Raw genomic sequence first — 18006 nt, forward strand, 5'->3', positions numbered from 1 at the left:
AAGACCATCCTGGCCAACATGGTGAAACCCCGTCTCTACTAAAAACACAAAAATTAGCTGGGCGTGGTGGTGCGTGCCTATAATCTCAGTTACTAGGGAGGCTGAAGCAGGAGAATCGCTTGAACCCGGAAGGCAGAGATTGCAGTGAGCTGAGATCATGCCACTGTACTCCTCCAGCCTGGCAACACAGCGAGACTCCGTCTCAAAAAAAAAAAAAAAAAAAAAAAAAGTATCACTCTGCTGTTTTACAATTAAAACAGAATCTCTGTGGAGCAACAAAGCATCAACGATTATATTGGTGCATCCTTAAAACTGTATAACCAACAAATGTGAGAGGAGTTCAGGCAACTTCCCAGAGGTCACAAGGATCCATAAACACATCCGTCTCGAAAATGCTATTTTTCTTCCAAATCCCTTGAGCAATACCTTCCATACAATTTTACTGTATGATTTTAGTCTTAAACTTCCTCTGCTTCTGCTGAGTATTCTTTATGAGCCCTATACAGGTTAACTTGGGAAGTACCTCTGCTAGGCCAGGCGTGGTAGCTCTAGCCTATAATCCCAGCACTTTGGGAGGCCAAGGCGGGTGAATCACTTGAGGTCGGGAGTTTGAGACAAGCCTGACCAAAATGGAGAAACCCTGTCTCTACTAAAAATACAAAAAAAAATTAGCCGGGCCGGGCGCGGTGGCTCAAGCCTGTAATCCCAGCACTTTGGGAGGCCGAGATGGGCGGATCATGAGGTCAGGAGATCGAGACCATGCTGGCTAACACGGTGAAACCCCATCTCTACTAAAAAATACAAAAAATTAGCCGGGCGAGGTGGCGGGCGCCTGTAGTCCCAGCTACTCGGGAGGCTGAGGCAGGAGAATGGCGTGAACCCAGGAGGCGGAGCTTGCAGTGAGCTGAGATCCGGCCACTGCACTCCAGCCTGGGCGACAGAGCGAAACTCCGTCTCAAAAAAAAAAAAAAAAAAAATTAGCCGGGCATAGTGGCGCATGCCTGTAATCCTAGCTACTGGGGAGGCTGAGGCAGGAGAATCACTTGAACCCTGGAGGCACAGGTTGCCGTGAGCCGAGATCACGCCATTGCACGCCAGCCTGGGCAACAAGAGCGAAATTCCTCAAAAAAAAAAAAAAAAAAAGGCCGGGCGCGGTGGCTCAAGCCTGTAATCCCAGCACTTTGGGAGGCCGAGGCGGGCGGATCACAAGGCCAGGAGATCGAGACCACAGTGAAACCCCGTCTCTACTAAAAATACAAAAAATTAGCCGGGCGTGGTGGCGGGCGCCTGTAGTCCTAGCTACTCAGGAGGCTGAGGCAGGAGAATGGCGTGAACCCAGGAGGCGGAGCTTGCAGTGAGCCGAGATCGCGCCACTGCACTCCAGCCTGGGCAACAGCGTGAGACTCCGTCTCAAAAAAAAAAAAAACCCCCCACAAAAAAAGTACCTGTTTACTCTGACTTTCACAAACTGGCTAGCTCAAGGTGAATACATAAGCTGTTATCTGTACTCCTCATAACCCCAATTTTTCTATCCTCCAGCTCAATTCCTCTGTAGGTCATCACCACAATGGTTTCTTAAAGATGGGTAACACTCGGGCCGGGCACGGTGGCTCCCACCTGTAATGGGAGGCAGAGGCGGCTGGATCACAAGGTCAGGAGTTCGAGACCAGCCTGCTCAGCATGGTGAAACCCAGTCTGTACTAAAAATACAAAAAATTAGCTGGGCATGGTGGTGTGAGCCTGTAATCCCAGCTACTCGGGAGGCTGAGGCAGGAGAATCGCTTGAACCCGGGAGGCGGAAGTTGCCGTGAGCCGAGATGGCGCCACTGCACTCCAGCTTGGGCAATAACAGTGAAACTCTGTCTCAAAAAATCAAACAAACAAAAAAACAAGATGGGTAACACTCAATCATACTAAATGCAAAGTCTAGCCTTAGTTTTTGTACTACACAATAATACCACCCAGGAATCTCTCCAGTAGTACAAAGTATTGTCCCCTCCACCAAACAATCTGTTAAGATGCCCAATAACTCAGCCTGGGTCTTCTAAATTCTGGACTCTTCATCTTCTATCTAGCTCCAGGACCTAGGCTATCCCCCTCTCCCACTCCGAGATACTGCTGTCACAAATATTTTTGACACTTGCTACCAAAATAATCTGGGGCTCTCAGACATTTGTTCAGCTTCTGACCTTGACATCTGTTGGCAGTTTACAAGTTACAAAGTACTTCTGATTTTCGCCTCAACCCACTGAGGGCGGAAAGCCAAATATTGCTATCCTGGTTTTAACAGTGAGGAATCCAGGTCTGTGACACCTTCGCCCAAGGTCACACGGCGAGTCCTCATGGTAAAGGGCTCTCCCCACCCTCAGGGTCCCCGCCAACATTCCCCTTCTCCACATCCATCCCCCTGGCCCCCGCCGGGCCCACCCACTGGGGCTCCAAATGAGCCGAGGCGACCCTCAGGCCCCGCCTGCGCTTTCCCAGAGCTGATCCTGGAGTTCTCCCGAGGGGCAGGTGTCAGGCTACTCTTCCAGGGTCACTACATACCATCCCCGCCCAGCCCCTACTGTAGCCGAGAAAAAGGGGGCTGGCCTAAGGGCCAGATACTCGGCCCCTGGTTCTGCACAGAGGAAGAGACAGCCGGATGCTCACCACTGCGCGCCGCGTTGGAGTGTGGTCCTCATTAAGGCTCCAAGCTCCGACTTCTGAGTCTCCGCATCCGGTCGCTCACCGCAGCCTCCACCTTCCGCCATCTCGTCCGCGGCCCCGGCCCAGCCGGCCCGGACATCCGCCCCGCGCGGTGCGTGCTATAGACCGCGCCCACGCACGCACGCACGCACGCTCCCGTGCCCGCCCCTGCCCCACCTCGTGCCGCGGCCTTCGGCTCCTGCAGCCGCTGTCTTTTATCCCCTCCAGTCTCGCGCCACTTCGCTCACCGGCAAACAGTGGAGCGAAAAGGCAGATGCGAGAGGGGTGGGTGGGGAGCAGCAGCTGCTACTTCCTCCCGCCCTGCCGCCTGCTACGCGGTCGTCGGGCGCCCCTTCCTCTGCTCAGGATGGCGCTACAGGATGAAGCTCTGTTCAGCCCGCCGATCTCAGGGAGTCAGACAGCAAGCCCACGACCCATGGGGCACCCTAGCCCGGCCTTCGAGGTTATCCTGGTCTTAAATAAATGCAGGCCAGGTGCGAGAAGCCCCGTAGTTAGGTCTGTTCATTCTCACCCCTGCCATTCCGCTTTCAGCTGGAGGCCTTAGGCGAGTCAGCTGCCCAAACGTGGGATCCGGGCTCCTGCTCCAGCGGCCCTACAGGGATTTCGGGAAGTACCACGTGCATCAGCGCCTTGGGACCAAGACTGAACGGTGTGCTGTAGTTATTAACAGTCGCCTTAAACAATCTGGACGCCAGAGCCACCTGGCCCACCTGAGAATTCCGTCAGCTCTTCATACTGAGCTACTTGCCAAGCAGCCACAGAGGGGCGATAGCAACAGGGGAAGGAGAGGTATTCCACATTAGTTACCCAGGCATGTACTTAGTTCCTGGAACAAGATACAACGTCCTGAACACTGTGTTTTCCAGTCGCCCCGCTCACACAAACACACAACCCTCTTCCTGGAGGGAGAAATAAACCCAGAGGAAAGAGGAAGTCAGGCCTAGATGAGTCTCCATACACTTGTCTAACAGTTCTTGTCCTCGGAGAAAAATAAGACCTAGTTCCTGCCCTCATAGAATCTAGTGGAAGAGTAGAGATGTTTCAGAAATAACCTCAATGCCTAGCAGTATGTGGTAAGTGCAATTAAAGGGTGTGAACCAGGCCAGGTGCAGTGGTTCAAGCCTGTCGTCCCAGCACTTTGGAAGGCTGAGGCGGGAGGATAGCTTTAGCCCAGGAGTTAGAGACCAGCCTCGGCAACATGGCGAAATCCTGTCTCTACAAAAATTAGCCGGGAGGTGGCGCGCATCTGTGGTCCCAGGTACTCGGGAGGCTGAGGTAGGAGGATCCCTTGAGCCCAGGAGGTCGAAGTTGCAGTAAGTCGAGATGGTGCCACTTCTCTCGAGACTGGACGGCAAAGTGAGACCCTGTCTCAAAAAAACAGTAAATACAAATAAGGGGTGTGAACCGGCCAGGCGCGGTGGCTCACGCCTGTAATCCTAGCACTTTGGGAGGCCGAGGCAGGCAGATCACCTGAGGTCGGGAGTTCGAGACCAGCCTGACCAACGTGGAGACGGAAATGTCCTCTCAAAAAAAAAAAAGTGCTGGGCGCCCAGCAGGGCAGTTCATGCTTGTAATCCCAGGACTTTGGGAGGCCATGGCGGGCAGATCACGAGGTTAGGAGTTCGAGACCAGCATGGCTAATATGGTGAAACCCCATCTCTACCAAAAATACAAAAAAAAAGTTAGCCAGACGTGGTGGCGCATGTCTATAGTCAGAGCTACTCGGGAGGCAGAGGCAGAAGAATTGCTTGAACCCAGGAGGCGGAGGTTGCAGTGAGCCAAGATTGCACCACTGTACTCCAGCCTGAGCGACAGAGTGAGACCCCCTCTAAAAAAAAAACAAAAAAGGCCGGGCGCGGTGGCTCAAGCCTGTAATCCCAGCACTTTGGGAGGCCGAGATGGGCGGATCACGAGGTCGGGAGATCGAGACCATCCTGGCGAACACGGTGAAACCCCGTCTCTACTAAAAAAATACAAAAAAACTAGCCGGGCGAGGTGGCGGGCGCCTGTAGTCCCAGCTACTCCGGAGGCTGAGAATGGCGTAAACCCGGGAGGCGGAGCTTGCAGTGAGCTGAGATCCGGCCACTGCACTCCAGCCTGGGCGACAGAGCCAGACTCCGTCTCAAAAAAAAAAAAAAAAAAAAAAAGAAAAGGGGACAAAACCTAATTATAAAAATGAAAAATTTGGAAAATGTTTTTAAGTCAGGAATTTAGTGCTTTTAATAGCTATAAAAATAGCGCATTAATTATTGGTAGTTCCTTAAAAATTAATATTAGGATTGCAAAATATTCTTCTTGATATCTGGGTATTTGCATGGAAAAATAAATAAATAAATAAAAGATTACAAAGTGCTGGTAGTTGAAATGTGAAGAATAAAGTGAAAGCCATAGTTAGGGCCAGGCGCGGTGGCTCACGCCTGTAATCCCAGCACTTTGGGAGGCCGAGGTGGGCGGATCAAGAGGTCAGGAGATTGAGACCATCCTGGTTAACACGGTGAAATCCCATCTCTACCAAAAATACAAAAAAAAATTAGTCGGGCGTGGTGGCGGGCGCCTGTAGTCCCAGCTACTCAGGGAGGCTGAGGCAGGAGAAGGGCGTGAACCCCAGAGGTAGAGCTTGCAGTGAGCAGAGATTGCGCCATTTCACTCCAGCCTGGGCGACAGAGCGAGACTCTGTCTCAAAAAAAAAAAAAAAAAAAAAAAAAAAGCCATAGTTAGAAGGTCACCTTTTTTTTTTTTTTTTTTTTTTTTGTGGTGTAATCATAGCTCACTTGCAGCCTCAACCTATTGGGCTCAAGTGATCCTCCTACCTCAACCTCCCAAATAGCTGAGACTACTGGTCTGCATCACCATGCCTAGCTAATTTTTGTATTTTTAGTATAGATGGGGTTTCACCATGCTGCTCAGGCTGGTCTTGAACTCCTGGCCTCAAGTGATCCTCCCTCCTTGGCCTCCCAAGTGCTAGGATTCCAGTCAGGGGCCACCGTGCCCGGACTGCAAGGTCACCATTATTTACAAAGTCTTTAAACTTTGTTAGCTTGTAAACATTTTATTTAAATGGTGGGGGTGGCCAGGCACGGTGGCTCATGCCTGTAATCCTAGCACTTTAAGAGGCCAAGGCAGGTGGATCACGAGGTCAGGAGATTGAGACCAGCCTGACCAACATGGTGAAACCCCATCTATACTAAAAATACAAAAATTAGCTAGGTGTGGTGGCATGTGCCTGTAATCCCAGCTACTCAGAAGGCTGAGGCAGGAGAATCGCTGGAATGTGGGAGGCAAAGGTTGCGATGAGCCAGAGGTTGCAGTGAGCCAGGATAATGCCATTGCATGCCAGCCTGGGCAACAAGAGCAAAACTCTGTCTCAATAAATAAATAAATAAATGGTGGGTTTTTTTGTTTTTGTTTTTTTTTGAGACGGAGTCTCGCTGTGTCCCCCAGGCTGGAGTGCAGTGGCCGGATCTCAGCTCGCTGCAAGCTCCGCCTCCCGGGTTTACACCATTCTGCCTCAGCCTCCCGAGTAGCTGGGACTACAGGCACCCGCCACCTCGCCCGGCTAGTTTTTTGTATTTTTTAGTAGAAACGGGTTTTCACCGTGTTAACCAGGATGGTCTCGATCTCCTGACCTCATGATCCGCCCATCTTGGCCTCCCAAAGTGCTGGGATTATAGGCTTGAGCCACTGCGCCCGGCCTGTTTGTTTTTGAGACAGGGTCTCATTCTGTCACCCCCGCTGGAGTGCAGTGGCACAATCTTGGCTCACTGCACCTTCTGCCCTGCCCCCCAGGGCTCAAGCGTTCTGTCCACCTCTTCCTCCCAAAGTGTTGAGATTACACATGTGAGCCACTGCGCTGAGCCGCTTTTGTTTTGTTTTGTTTTGTTTTTTGAGACAGAATCTCACTCTGTAGTCTCACCTACTTGGGAGGCAAAAAAAAAAAAAAAAACGGGGCCAGGCATAGTGGCTCACGCCTGCAGTCCCAGCACTTTGGTAGGCTGAGGTGGGTGGGTCACTTGAGGTCAGGAATTTGAGACCAGCCTGGCCAACCTAGTGAAACCCAGTCTCTACTAAAAACACAGAAATTAGCTGGGCATGGTGGTGCTCGCCTGTAATCCCAGCTACTTGGGAGACTGAGGCAGGAGAATCACTTGAACCCAGGAGGTGGAGGTTGCAGTGAGCCAAGATCATGCCACAGCCCTCTAGCCTGGGCAACGAGAGCAAAACCTCATCTCAAAGAAAGGAAAAAAAAAATTAAAAATTTTAAAATTAAAATAAAATAATTAGCCTAGCATGGTGACGTGCACGTGTAATCCTAGCTATTAAGTAGGCCAAGGCGGGAGGACCTTTTTTAGCCCAGGAGTTTGAAGTTGCAGAGAGCTGTGATCCTATGATCGTGCCACTGCACTCCAGCCTGGGTGACAGAGCAAGATCCTGTCTCAAAAATAAAAAAGAGAACTGGAAACAATGAACATCTGCCTCCGTGTTCCTGTTGTGGTAGTGACCTAGGGACCCGGGAGGAGATGACAAGAGTGACTGATTCAGCTCAGGAGATACCTTGGCCCCAGGGCTGTGTTCTATGTTGAGCCACTTTATCCCAGAGAGACCCCGTAGGCCCGGTAGGACACCAAGGTCCCAGAAGTGGACAATCCATCCATTACCAGAGGACCTTGGGCAACAGAACAGAAGAAAAATCAGGAAGAGAACTAGAGGAAAACCTGGCTTATTGATCACATACTGGTTGATCTTGGACTGTGATGTCTTATTAAAGATTCATAATGTTGGGCCACGCACAGTGGCTCACGCATGTAATCCCAGCACTTTGGGAGGCCAAGGCAGATGGTTCACCTGAGGTCAGGGGTTTGAGACCAGCCTGACCAACATGCTGAAACCCAGTCTCTTCCCAGCACTTTGGGAGGCCGAGACGGGCGGATCACGAGTTCAGGAGATCGAGACCATCCTGGCTAACACGGTGAAACCCCGTCTCTACTAAAATACAAAAAAAAAATTAGCCGGGCGAGGTGGCGGGCGCCTGTACTCCCAGCTACTCAGGAGGCTGAGGCAGGAGAATGGCGTGAACCCGGGAGGCGGGGCTTGCAGTGAGCTGAGATCCGGCCATTGCACTCCAGCCTGGGCAACAGAGCGAGACTCCGTCTCAAAAAAAAAAAAAAAAAAAAAAAAGAAACCCAGTCTCTATTGAAAATACAGGCCGGGCGCGGTGGCTCACGCCTGTAATCCCAGCACTTTGGGAGGCCAAGGCGGGCGGATCACAAGGTCAGGAGATCGAGACCACGGTGAAACCCCGTCTCTACTAAAAATACAAAAAAATTAGCCGGGCGCGGTGGCGGGCGCCTGTAGTCCCAGCTACTCAGGAGGCTGAGGCAGGAGAATGGCGTAAACCCAGGAGGCGGAGCTTGCAGTGAGCCGAGATCGCGCCACTGCACTCCAGCCTGGGCGACAGAGCGAGACTCCATCTCAAAAAACAAAAAAACAAAAAAACAAAAAAAAAAAGAAAATACAAAATTAACTGGGCATGGTGGTGCATTCCTATAGTCCCACCTACTTGGGAGGCTGAGGCAGGAGAATTGCTTGAACCCAGGAGGCGGAAGTTGCGGTGAGCCAAGATCATGCCACTGCACTTCAGCCTGGGCAACAAGAGCAAAACTCTGTCTCAAAAAAAAAAAAAAGATGAATAATGTCTGGGTGTGTGAACTTTAAGCTTTTTTTTTTTTTTTTTTTGAGACATGATCTTACTCTGTCGCCCAGCCTGGAATGCAGTGGTATCATCTCGGCTCACTGCCACCTCTACCTCCTGGGTTCAAGGGATTCTCCTGCCTCAGCCTCCCTAGTAGCTGGTATTACAGGCACCCGCTACTGCGCCTGGCTGATTTTTGTATTTTTAGTAGAAACGGGGTTTCACCATGTTGGCCAGGCTGTTCCTGAACTCCTGACGTCAGGTGATCCACCCGCCTCGGCCTCCCAAAGTGCTGGGATTACAGGCTGAATCACCGCACCTGGCCTTTAAGCTTTATTTGATTCCGAATCAAAGTTTTTGTCTTAGCTGCTACCACAGTTTTCTCTACACATGACAGGACTTGGCTCTCCCAAGTTATTCTTGGTCCACACTTGACCAGCACTAACAGAGCACACATGGCAGTATTCACAAATATTAGACATACTTTCATTGGAGGTGGCAGCAGGGGAGAAATATTTTTGGTTCCTTCTCACCTGTGCCTCCTTAACCTGCCCAGGGGACTGTGAAAAGAAAAAGACTCTAGAAGTATGCTTTAGAAGAATTAAATGTCTTCTCAGTGATTTCTAACCTCTGTTATATAAGGATTAGGTTATTGCGGAACAAGTCTCACAGAGAGGAAGTGGGATCACTTTTTTTATACGGGGGAGTTGTGCCAATGGACAGATTCCATTATGGTTATGCCACTTGTGTTGATGGCCAGCCCTCTTTGGGCAGAGGGTGTGGCAGCCTGGGCCCAGGTGCCACCAGTGTCTTGTCTTCTTCCTGTAATTCTATTACCATCACTGTCTTAACCACGAACCAGTATTTAATGTTAACTTGCGTGTATCCTTTGCCTTTTCTACAGTGCAAATTCTCAGTAGGCATTTCTTGCATAAATGAAAGAAAGAATTATCCAGCTATTAGTCATTTCTTCACTGGACTAATAGTACTTGAGTATTATGTGCTCATGGTCCCTACCCTCCAGGGGTTCACAGTGTGGTTAGGGATGGAGGATGGTTATGTATGTAATACAGTGTTGTATGCTGTGTGACAAAAGTGTCACAAGGGCCGGGTGCAGTAGCTCACGCCTGGAATCCCAGACTTTGGGAGGCCGAGGTGGACAGATCATGAGGTCAGAAGATCGAGACCATCCTGGCTAACATGGTGAAACCCTGTCTCTACTAAAAATACAAAAAGATTAGCCAGGCGTGGTAGCAGGCGCCTGTAGTCCCAGCTACTTGGGAAGCTGAGGCAGGAGAATGGTGTGAACTCGGGAGGCGGAGCTTGCAGTGAGCCGAGATCGCGCCACTGCACTCCAGCCTGGGTGACAGGGTGAAACTCTGTCTCAAAAAAAAAAAAGTGTCACAAGAACATGAAGGGTCATGCTTGCAGATACTTCTCTGGGAAGAAAACTTAAGCAACTAGTGTAGAAAGCAAAGGCATACTTAATATTCCCTTTGGCCTTTGGGGCTCTGTGATGACATCCACAAAGGATGCTCAGGAGACCAGGACTTTATTTCTTATTTTTATTTATTTATTTATTTTTGAGACAGTCTTGCTCTGTCGCCCAGGCTGGAGTGCAGTGGCGTGATCTTGGCTCACTGCAAGCTCTGCCTCCTGGGTTCACACCATTCTCCTGCCTGCCTCAGTCTCCTGAGTAACTGGGACTACAGGTGCCCGCCACCACGCCTGGCTAATTTTTTTTATTTTTATTTTTAGTAGAGATGGGGTTTCACTGTGTTAGCCAAGATGGTCTCAATCTCCTGACCTCATGATCTGCCTGCCTCGGCCTCCCAAAGTGCTGGGATTACAGGTGTGAGCCACCCCACGCAGCCAACTTTTTTTTATTACTATTTTATGTGTGTGTGTGACAGAGTCTCACTTTGTCTCCCAGGTTGGAGTGCGGTGGCGTGATCTTGGCTCACTGCAACCTCCACTTCCTGGGTTCAAGCAATTCTCAAGCCTCGGCCTCCCCAGTAGTTGGGACTACAGGCACGTGCCACCACACACACCTAATTTTTTTTTTGTATTTTTTGTAGAGATGTGGTTTCACAGGGTGGTGGCTCACACCTGTAACCCTATTAACTTTGGGAGGCCGAGGCGGTTGGATCACCTGAGGTCAGGAGTTTAAGACCAGCCTGGCCAACATGGTGAAATTCCATCTCTACTAAAAATACAAAAAATTAGCCAGGCATGGTGGCAGATGCCTGTAATCCCAGCCACTCGGGAGCCTGAGGCAGGAGAATCACTTGAACCCAGGAGGCGGAGGTTGCAGTGAGCTGAGATCACACCAGTGCACTCCAGCCTGGGTAACAAGAGCAAAACTCCAAAAAAAAAGAAAAAGAGGCCGGGCGCGGTGGCTCAAGCCTGTAATCCCAGCACTTTGGGAGGCCGAGACGGGCGGATCACGAGGTCAGGAGATCGAGACCATCCTGGCTAACACGGTGAAACCCCGTCTCTACTAAAAAATACAAAAAACTAGCCGGGCGCGGTGGCGGGCGCCTGTAGTCCCAACCACTCGGGAGGCTGAGGCAGGAGAATGGCGTGAACCCGGGAGGCGGAGCTTGCAGTGAGCTGAGATCCGGCCACTGCACTCCAGCCTGGGCGGCAGAGCGAGACTCCGTCTCAAAAAAAAAAAAAAAAAAAAAAGAGAAAAAGATAAGTGGTTTTGCCATGTTGGATGTTGGCCAGGCTGGTCTTGAACTCCTTACCTCAGGTGATCCACCCGCCTCAACCTCCCAAAGTGCTGGGATTATAGGCGTGAGCCACTGCACCCAGCCTGAAACCAGGACTTTAGATTCACACACAGGTACATGCATACACACACAGTCACATGCTGGGGACAAAGCTGACTGGGGTATTCTGCTGCAGGGAGATTTAGATTCCCTTCACTTGCCTCCCATGAAACCAGGTGGTCTTCAGAACTGTAGGTCACTACTGAGGGTAAGCTACACGTGCTCCTGAATGCTGCTAGAGCTCTAGGAATTTGGATCAAGTGGGCTTGCTTTATGGTCTCCTCTACTGGTCTCGAGGGCCACAACTACACTGGACCTGGGAGGGGCACTAAGAGTGGGTCTCCCAGGAGCCTCTGTGTCTCTTCACAGCCAAGATCAGGTCACCTGCCCTTACCTTTACAACAGGTAAGGCTGGCTAGGAAAATATTCTGCCGGCCAGTTATGGGCAACAAGTTGCCTAGTACCCCTGCCCAACACACCACTGTCATGTCATGTCAGTCTCAATGCTTCTAGATACAGCTAACAGAATCCCCAGCAGCAATTGGTCCACCCATTTGGTGGTTCTTGTTTTTTCACATGACACGTCTGGAGTTGAGTTCTTGGGAAGGTCAAAGCTGAAAGACATCAGTTTGTTTCTTTGGGGCCTTCTAGTTCTTTGCCTTCAAAGCTCCAACGTGGTTGCCTTGCTCCCAGAACTCTGGGTACCCTCAAGAACACTCACCAGTGAGAAGGGAGAGAGGAACATTCCCTTCTGCTGTTCCCTGGGATCATGGGGGCTTTCCCAGGAGCCTCTGCATCTCTTTGTAGCCAATTAGGTCACCTGCCCCTATCTTGACAGCAGGAAAGTAGATTCTGCCAGCCAGCCAGGAGGAAAGACTTGGGAATGACTATTGAGTAGAGATCAGCAATGTCTCTGTACATAGCCTCACTGAGAGGCAGTGAGAATTACACCATTTCAGGGCCAAGGCCTATGAGACCTCATTCCTTGTACAAGGACTTCTGACATTTTTCCCCCTCAGCTCCCAATCAATCAGTGTCTGATGTGAGGCAATACCCATTAATTTCTGTGGCTGGCTGGAGCTGGGCTTTATTTTAGTGCCTGCCCAGGTGTGTCACACCTGTATGTGAATGCATACTCTTCCCCTTACTTGATGAGTACAATAACAAAAACATGTCAATTCAGAGTACTCTGACAGGGATCATGGCCTGCTCTTTATAAACCCATGCTGTGTTTTCTTGGGAAATTTTTTTGTTTTGTTTTGTTTTGTTTTGTTTTTTGTTTTTTGAGACAGGGTCTCTCTCTGTCACCCAGGTTGGAGGGCAGTGGCACTATCTCAGCTCACTGCAACCCCTGCCTCCTGGGTTCAAGCAATTCACTCACCTCAGCCTCTCAAGTAGCTGGGACTACAGGCACATGCCACCATGCCCGGCTAATTTTATTTTTGTTTTTTTGTTTTTTTATTTTTGAGACGGAGCCTCGCTCTGTCCCCCAGGCTGGAGTGCAGTGGCCGGATCTCAGCTCACTGCAAGCTCCGCCTTCTGGGTTTACGCCATTCTCCTGCCTCAGCCTCCCGAGTAGCTGGGACTAGAGGCGCCCGCCACCTTGCCTGGCTAGTTTTTTGTATTTTTTAGTAGAGATGGGGTTTCACTGTGTTAGCCAGGATGGTCTTGATCTCCTGATCTCGTGATCCGCCCGTCTCGGCCTCCCAAAGTGCTGGGATTACAGGCTTGAGCCGCCGCGCCCGGCCTTGTTTTTGTTTTTGAGATAGAGTCTCATTCTGTTGCCTAGGCTGGAGTGCAGTGGCACAATCTTGGCTTCTGTAACCTCCATCTCCCAGGTTCAAGCAATTATCCTACCTCAGCCTCCCAAGTAGCTGGGATTACAGAAGCACACCATCATGCCCACCTAATTTTTGTATTCTTTTTTTTTTTTTTTTTTTTTTGAGACGGAGTCTCGCTGTGTCGCCCAGGCTGGAGTGCAGTGGCCGGATCTCAGCTCACTGCAAGCTCTGCCTCCCGGGTTTTTACGCCATTCTCCTGCCTCAGCCTCCCGAGTAGCCGGGACTACAGGCGCCCGCCACCTCGCCCGGCTAGTTTTTTGTATTTTTTAGTAGAGACGGGGTTTCACCGTGTTAGCCAGGATGGTCTCGAACTCCTGACCTCGTGATCCGCCCGTCTCGGCCTCCCAAAGTGCTGGGATTACAGGCTTGAGCCACCGCGCCCGGCCCTAATTTTTGTATTCTTAGTAGAGATGGGGTTTGACCATGTTGGCCAGGCTGGTCTCAAACTCCTGACCTCAAATGATCCGTGTGCCTCACACTCGGCTAATTTTTGTATTTTTTCATAGAGACAAGGTTTCACCTTGTTGGCCAGGTTGGTTTTTTTGGGGGTTGTTTTTTTGTTTGTTTGTTTGTTTGTTTTGAGACAGCCCAGGCTGGAGTCATACAGACTGGTGTGAAGTGGCACAATCTCAGTTTACTGCAGCCTTGACCCTCTGGGCTCAAGTGATTCCCCCACCTCAACCTCCTGAGTAGATGGAACCACAGGTGCATGCAACCATGCCTAGCCCCTTGGGAAAATCTTTAACCAGTGTTTTTTACTCTATCTTATCCAAAAGTTAAAATGTAAGAGATTTATTAGACTTATCAGGCCAGGAATGCTTTTCTGAAAATAAACTTATTTAATTTATTTTGAGACAGGGTCTCACTCTGTCTCCCTGGCTGGAGTACAGTGGCGCAATCACGGCTGACTGCGGCCTCGACCTCCTGGGCTTAAGCAATCCTCTGACCTCAGCTGCCCAAGTAACTGGGACCACAGTCATGTGCCACCAACCTTGGCTCTTTTTTTTTTTTTTTTTGAGACAGAGTCTTGCTCTATCACCCAGGCTGTGTAGTGGCACAATCTCAGCTCACTGCAACCTCCACCTCTCGGGTTCAAGCGATTCTCCTGCCTCAGCCTTCAGAGCAGCTGGGACTATAGGCATGCGCCACCACGCCCAGCTAATTTTTGTATTTTTAGTAGAGACGGGGTTTCACCATATTGGCTGGACTCCTGACCTCGTGATCCACCTGCCTTTGCCTCCCAAAGTGCTGGGATTACAAGCATGAGCCACCGCGACTGTCCAGTATTTTTTTTGTAGAAACAGTGTTTTGCCATGTTGCCCAGGCTGTTCTCAAACTCCTGAGCTCAAACAATCTGCCCACTTTAGCCTCCCAAAGTGCTTGGATTATAGGTGTGAGCCACTGCACTGAGCCTGAAAATAAACTTGTTTTAAATGTTGTTTATAGGACTACATTGAGTCAGAATAAGGAAGTCATTTGATCAACTGCTAATTGTGCAAGAAATGCCTGACCTAATTTTATCAGATTTAATGTTTGAAAAACAAACCCAAAAGCAGCCATTCTGCAAGAACTGCTGAAATGGAAGTTTCTGAACCTAGGTCAGTGGCCTAAATGCTGTATGTGTTTTCTGTGCAAACAATGCTCTGCAGCCATTTCTGCTTTTAAAGCCAGGACTTCACAGGCTGAATGTGATTTCTGGTCTTTTACTTGTTCATTTGAGCTGCTGATTCACAATGGGGTGGGGTGGGTACCTGTCAGAGCAGTAGCAGTTGCATGGTTGAATGAAAAGAATGTGTATGTGTGAGAGTGTGTCTGTGTGTGTTGGGGGAAGATAGTGAAGTCCTAACTGGCTTTACTCTGAAACTTCCTGGAGAAGAGAGAGTTAGAAAGGACTGGCCAGGGACGGTTGCTCACGCCTGTAATCCCAGCACTTTTGGAGGCCCAGGTGGGTGGATCATTTGAAATCAGGAGTTCAAGACCAGCCTGGCCAACATGGTAAAACCCTGCCTCTACTAAAAATACAAAAAAATTAGCTGGGTGTTGTGGCGGGCGCCTGTAGTCCCAGGTACTCAGGAGGCTGAGGCAGGAGAATCTCTTGAACCTGGGAGACAGAGGTTGGAGTGAGCTGAGATTGCGCCACCGTATTCCAACCTGGGCAACAGAGCGAGACTCCCTCTCAAAAAAAAAAAAAACAAAAGAAACGACTTCTAGTTGAGAGAGGAGGAATACAGCTTAAAGTCTGAGGAGGAATGTTCCCCAGCCAGGATCAGGCATACTGGGAGTTCAGAAGTTCCCTTTATTGAAGCTGAGTAATTTCAGGGGAAACCAAAAAAGTTCCCTTCACTGGTAGCCCAAGGCATAAACTGAGGGGGTCGGGGTGGCACGGGGCAAGGAGGGGTGAATCACCAAGCATCCTGGAGAGAAGAAGTTAGAGGCTGTTGGAAAGTTCTGAGTGCCCATCCTGTAGCCTAACCTGAGAGTGTGGCATAGGCCACACTGACCCTGTATGGGAAAGGGGAGAGTTGAAGTGGGATGTCTCTTCTCACAGGTCCAGCTGGTAGAACACTGAGTAGGACCTTAGGTCCCTAGACTTTCCACTTCAGCATCTCTGGAGGTGGGCCGTGGAACATATATTTTCACAAGTACCTGGGTGACTCCTGGGCACTGTATATTCATCTCCTAGAATAGGACCTGGTACCTCCTAGACACATGGCTTTCTAGCTTTGGTTCCAGCTGCCCCCTGAGACTGCAGGCGGTCCAGAAGCATGGGTTCCAACTTTTTTTTTTTTTTTTTTTTTTGAGACAGAGCCTTGCTCTGTCCCCCAGGCTGGAGTGCAGTGGCCGGATCTCAGCTCACTGCAAGCTCCGCCTTCTGGGTTTACGCCATTCTCCTGCCTCAGCCTCCCGAGTAGCTGGGACTACAGGAGCCTGCGACCTCGCCCGGCTAGTTTTTTGTATTTTTTAGTAGAGATGGGGTTTCACCGTGTTAGCCAGGATGGTCTTGATCTCCTGATCTCGTGATCCGCCCGTCTCGGCCTCCCAAAGTGCTGGGATTACAGTCTTGAGCCACCGCGCCTGGCCTTTTTTTTTTTTTTTTTTTCTGAGAGGGAGTCTCGCTCTGTTGCCCAGGCTGGAGTGCAGTGGCACAATCTCGGCTCACTACAAGCTCCAGCTCACTGCAATCTGCACCTCCCAGGTTCACACCATTCTCCTGCCTCAGCCTCCTAAGTAGCTGGGACTACAGGCACCCGCCACCACTCCCAGCTAATTTTTTGTATTTTTAGTGGAGATGGGGTTTCATTGTGTTAGCCACGATGGTCTCGATCTCCTGACCTTGTGATCTGCCCACCTAGGCCTCCCAAAGTGCTGGAATTACAGGCGTGAGCCACCACGCCCAGCCACTTTTTTTTTTTTTTTTTTTTTTTTTTTGAGAGGGAGTCTTGCTTTGTTGCCCAGGCTGGAGTGCAGTGGCACAATCTCGGCTCACTGCAAGCTCTGCCTCCCAGTTTCACACCATTCTCCTGCCTCAGCCTCTCGAGTAGCTGGAACTACAGGTGTCTGCCACCACGCCCAGCTAATTTTTTGTATTTTTAGTAGAGACGGGGTTTCACCGTGTTAGCCAGGATGGTCTCGATCTCCAGACCTCGTGATCTGCCTGCCTCAACCTCCCAAAGTGCTGGGATTACAGGAGTGAGCCACCGCACCCAGCCTAATTTTCATATTTTTAATAGAGACGTGGTTTCACCATGTTGGCCAGGCTCGTCTTGAACTCCTGACCTCAAGCCATCAAGCTGTCCACCCACCTCGACCTCCCAAAGTGCTGTGATCACAGGTGTGAGCCACTGCACGTGGCCTCACTGTCACTTTTTCCAGGAGGTGTGCATGATCCTCCCTACTGGGCCTGGTCCTCTTATTTATTCTTTTTTTTTTTTTTTTAACCAGTGTAAGGTACACAATTTTTTTGTCTTTTTTTCCTATTCTCAAAGCACAAAACATGCTTTTTTGATAATTATATACTGTCCTTCTGACTTCTTCAGGCACTTGGCAGAGCACATGGCACAGGACTGGATTATGAAAGAATAAGGGAGCAAAGTGCTTTTGGGGAAGAGACGTGTAGGACATTAGGGGTCACAGGTAATCTGGTTCTACCCAGATTTACAGGTTGCTACTCTCCATTCCAGGAGTCAGATTTGAAGTCTACAAATGTCAAAAAGCCTTGGTCCCATTTGAGTGGAGTTTTGTTTTGTTTTTGAAAAACAGTCTCGCTCTGTTGCCCAGGCTGAAGTGCAATGGCGTGATCTCGGCTCACTGCAACCTCTGCCTCCAAGGTTCAGGCAATTCTCCCTGTCTCAGCCACCCAAGTAGCTGGGATTACAGGCGCCCGACACCACACCTGGCTAATTTTTGTATTTTTAGTAGAGACGGGAGTTTCACCATATTTTGGTCAGGCTGGTCTCCAACTCCTAGCCTCAAGTGATTTGCCCACCTCAGATTACTTGGGATTATAAAGTGCTGGGATCATAGGCGTGAGCCACCGTGACTGGCCACTCAGGAGTCTTGATTGCATTTGTGAATGACTAATCTTCTTCCCCAGAGGTTAACAGTCTAAGAGGAGTACTGGGGCTGGCCATCTCAGGGCCCCCAGGGCCCGGCATATGATATTCATCACAAATATTGGTCTACTAATATAAAAACATTCCACTCTGGCAGGGCTCAGTGGCTCACGCCTGTAATCCCAGCACTTTGGGAGGCCTAGGCGGGCAGATCACCTGAGGTCAGGAGTTCGAGACCAGCCTGGTCAACATGGCGAAACCCTGTCTCTTCTAAAAAATATAAAAAGTAGCCAGGCATGGTGGCAGGCACCTGTAATCCCAGCCACTGGGATGGCTGAGGCAGAATTGCTTGAACTCGGGAGGTGGAGGCTGCAGTGAGCTGAGATCATGCCACTACACCCCAGCCTGGGCAACAGAGCATGAGACTCCTGAGAGTTCCA

General features: G+C 50.1%; 3 protein-coding genes across 7 annotated transcripts in view; 1 reads left to right on the plus strand and 2 right to left on the minus strand.

Moving 5' to 3' along the window:
* Positions 1-2832, minus strand: part of USP4 (ubiquitin specific peptidase 4) — a 68228-nt gene extending 65396 nt beyond the window's left edge. For 3 of the 5 annotated variants that reach the window (XM_050780753.1, XM_050780754.1, XM_050780755.1), the window contains exon 1: positions 2653-2794. In XM_050780753.1, the coding sequence (XP_050636710.1) occupies positions 2653-2753 (101 nt within the window). In that variant the 5' untranslated portion in view covers positions 2754-2794. Of the gene's footprint in view, positions 1-2652 lie in introns of all 5 variants that reach the window. The other 2 variants (XM_050780752.1, XM_050780756.1) reach the window with 1 other exon arrangement.
* Positions 1-18006, plus strand: part of TCTA (T cell leukemia translocation altered) — a 405836-nt gene that overhangs the window by 327232 nt on the left and 60598 nt on the right. The window lies entirely within an intron of this gene.
* The window catches only part of CCDC71 (coiled-coil domain containing 71), a 224062-nt gene that overhangs the window by 184098 nt on the left and 21958 nt on the right, over positions 1-18006 (minus strand). The gene's annotated exons all lie outside the window — the stretch shown is intronic.

Source organism: Macaca thibetana, chromosome 2 (assembly GCF_024542745.1).
Source record: "Macaca thibetana thibetana isolate TM-01 chromosome 2, ASM2454274v1, whole genome shotgun sequence".
NCBI lineage: Eukaryota > Metazoa > Chordata > Mammalia > Primates > Cercopithecidae > Macaca > Macaca thibetana.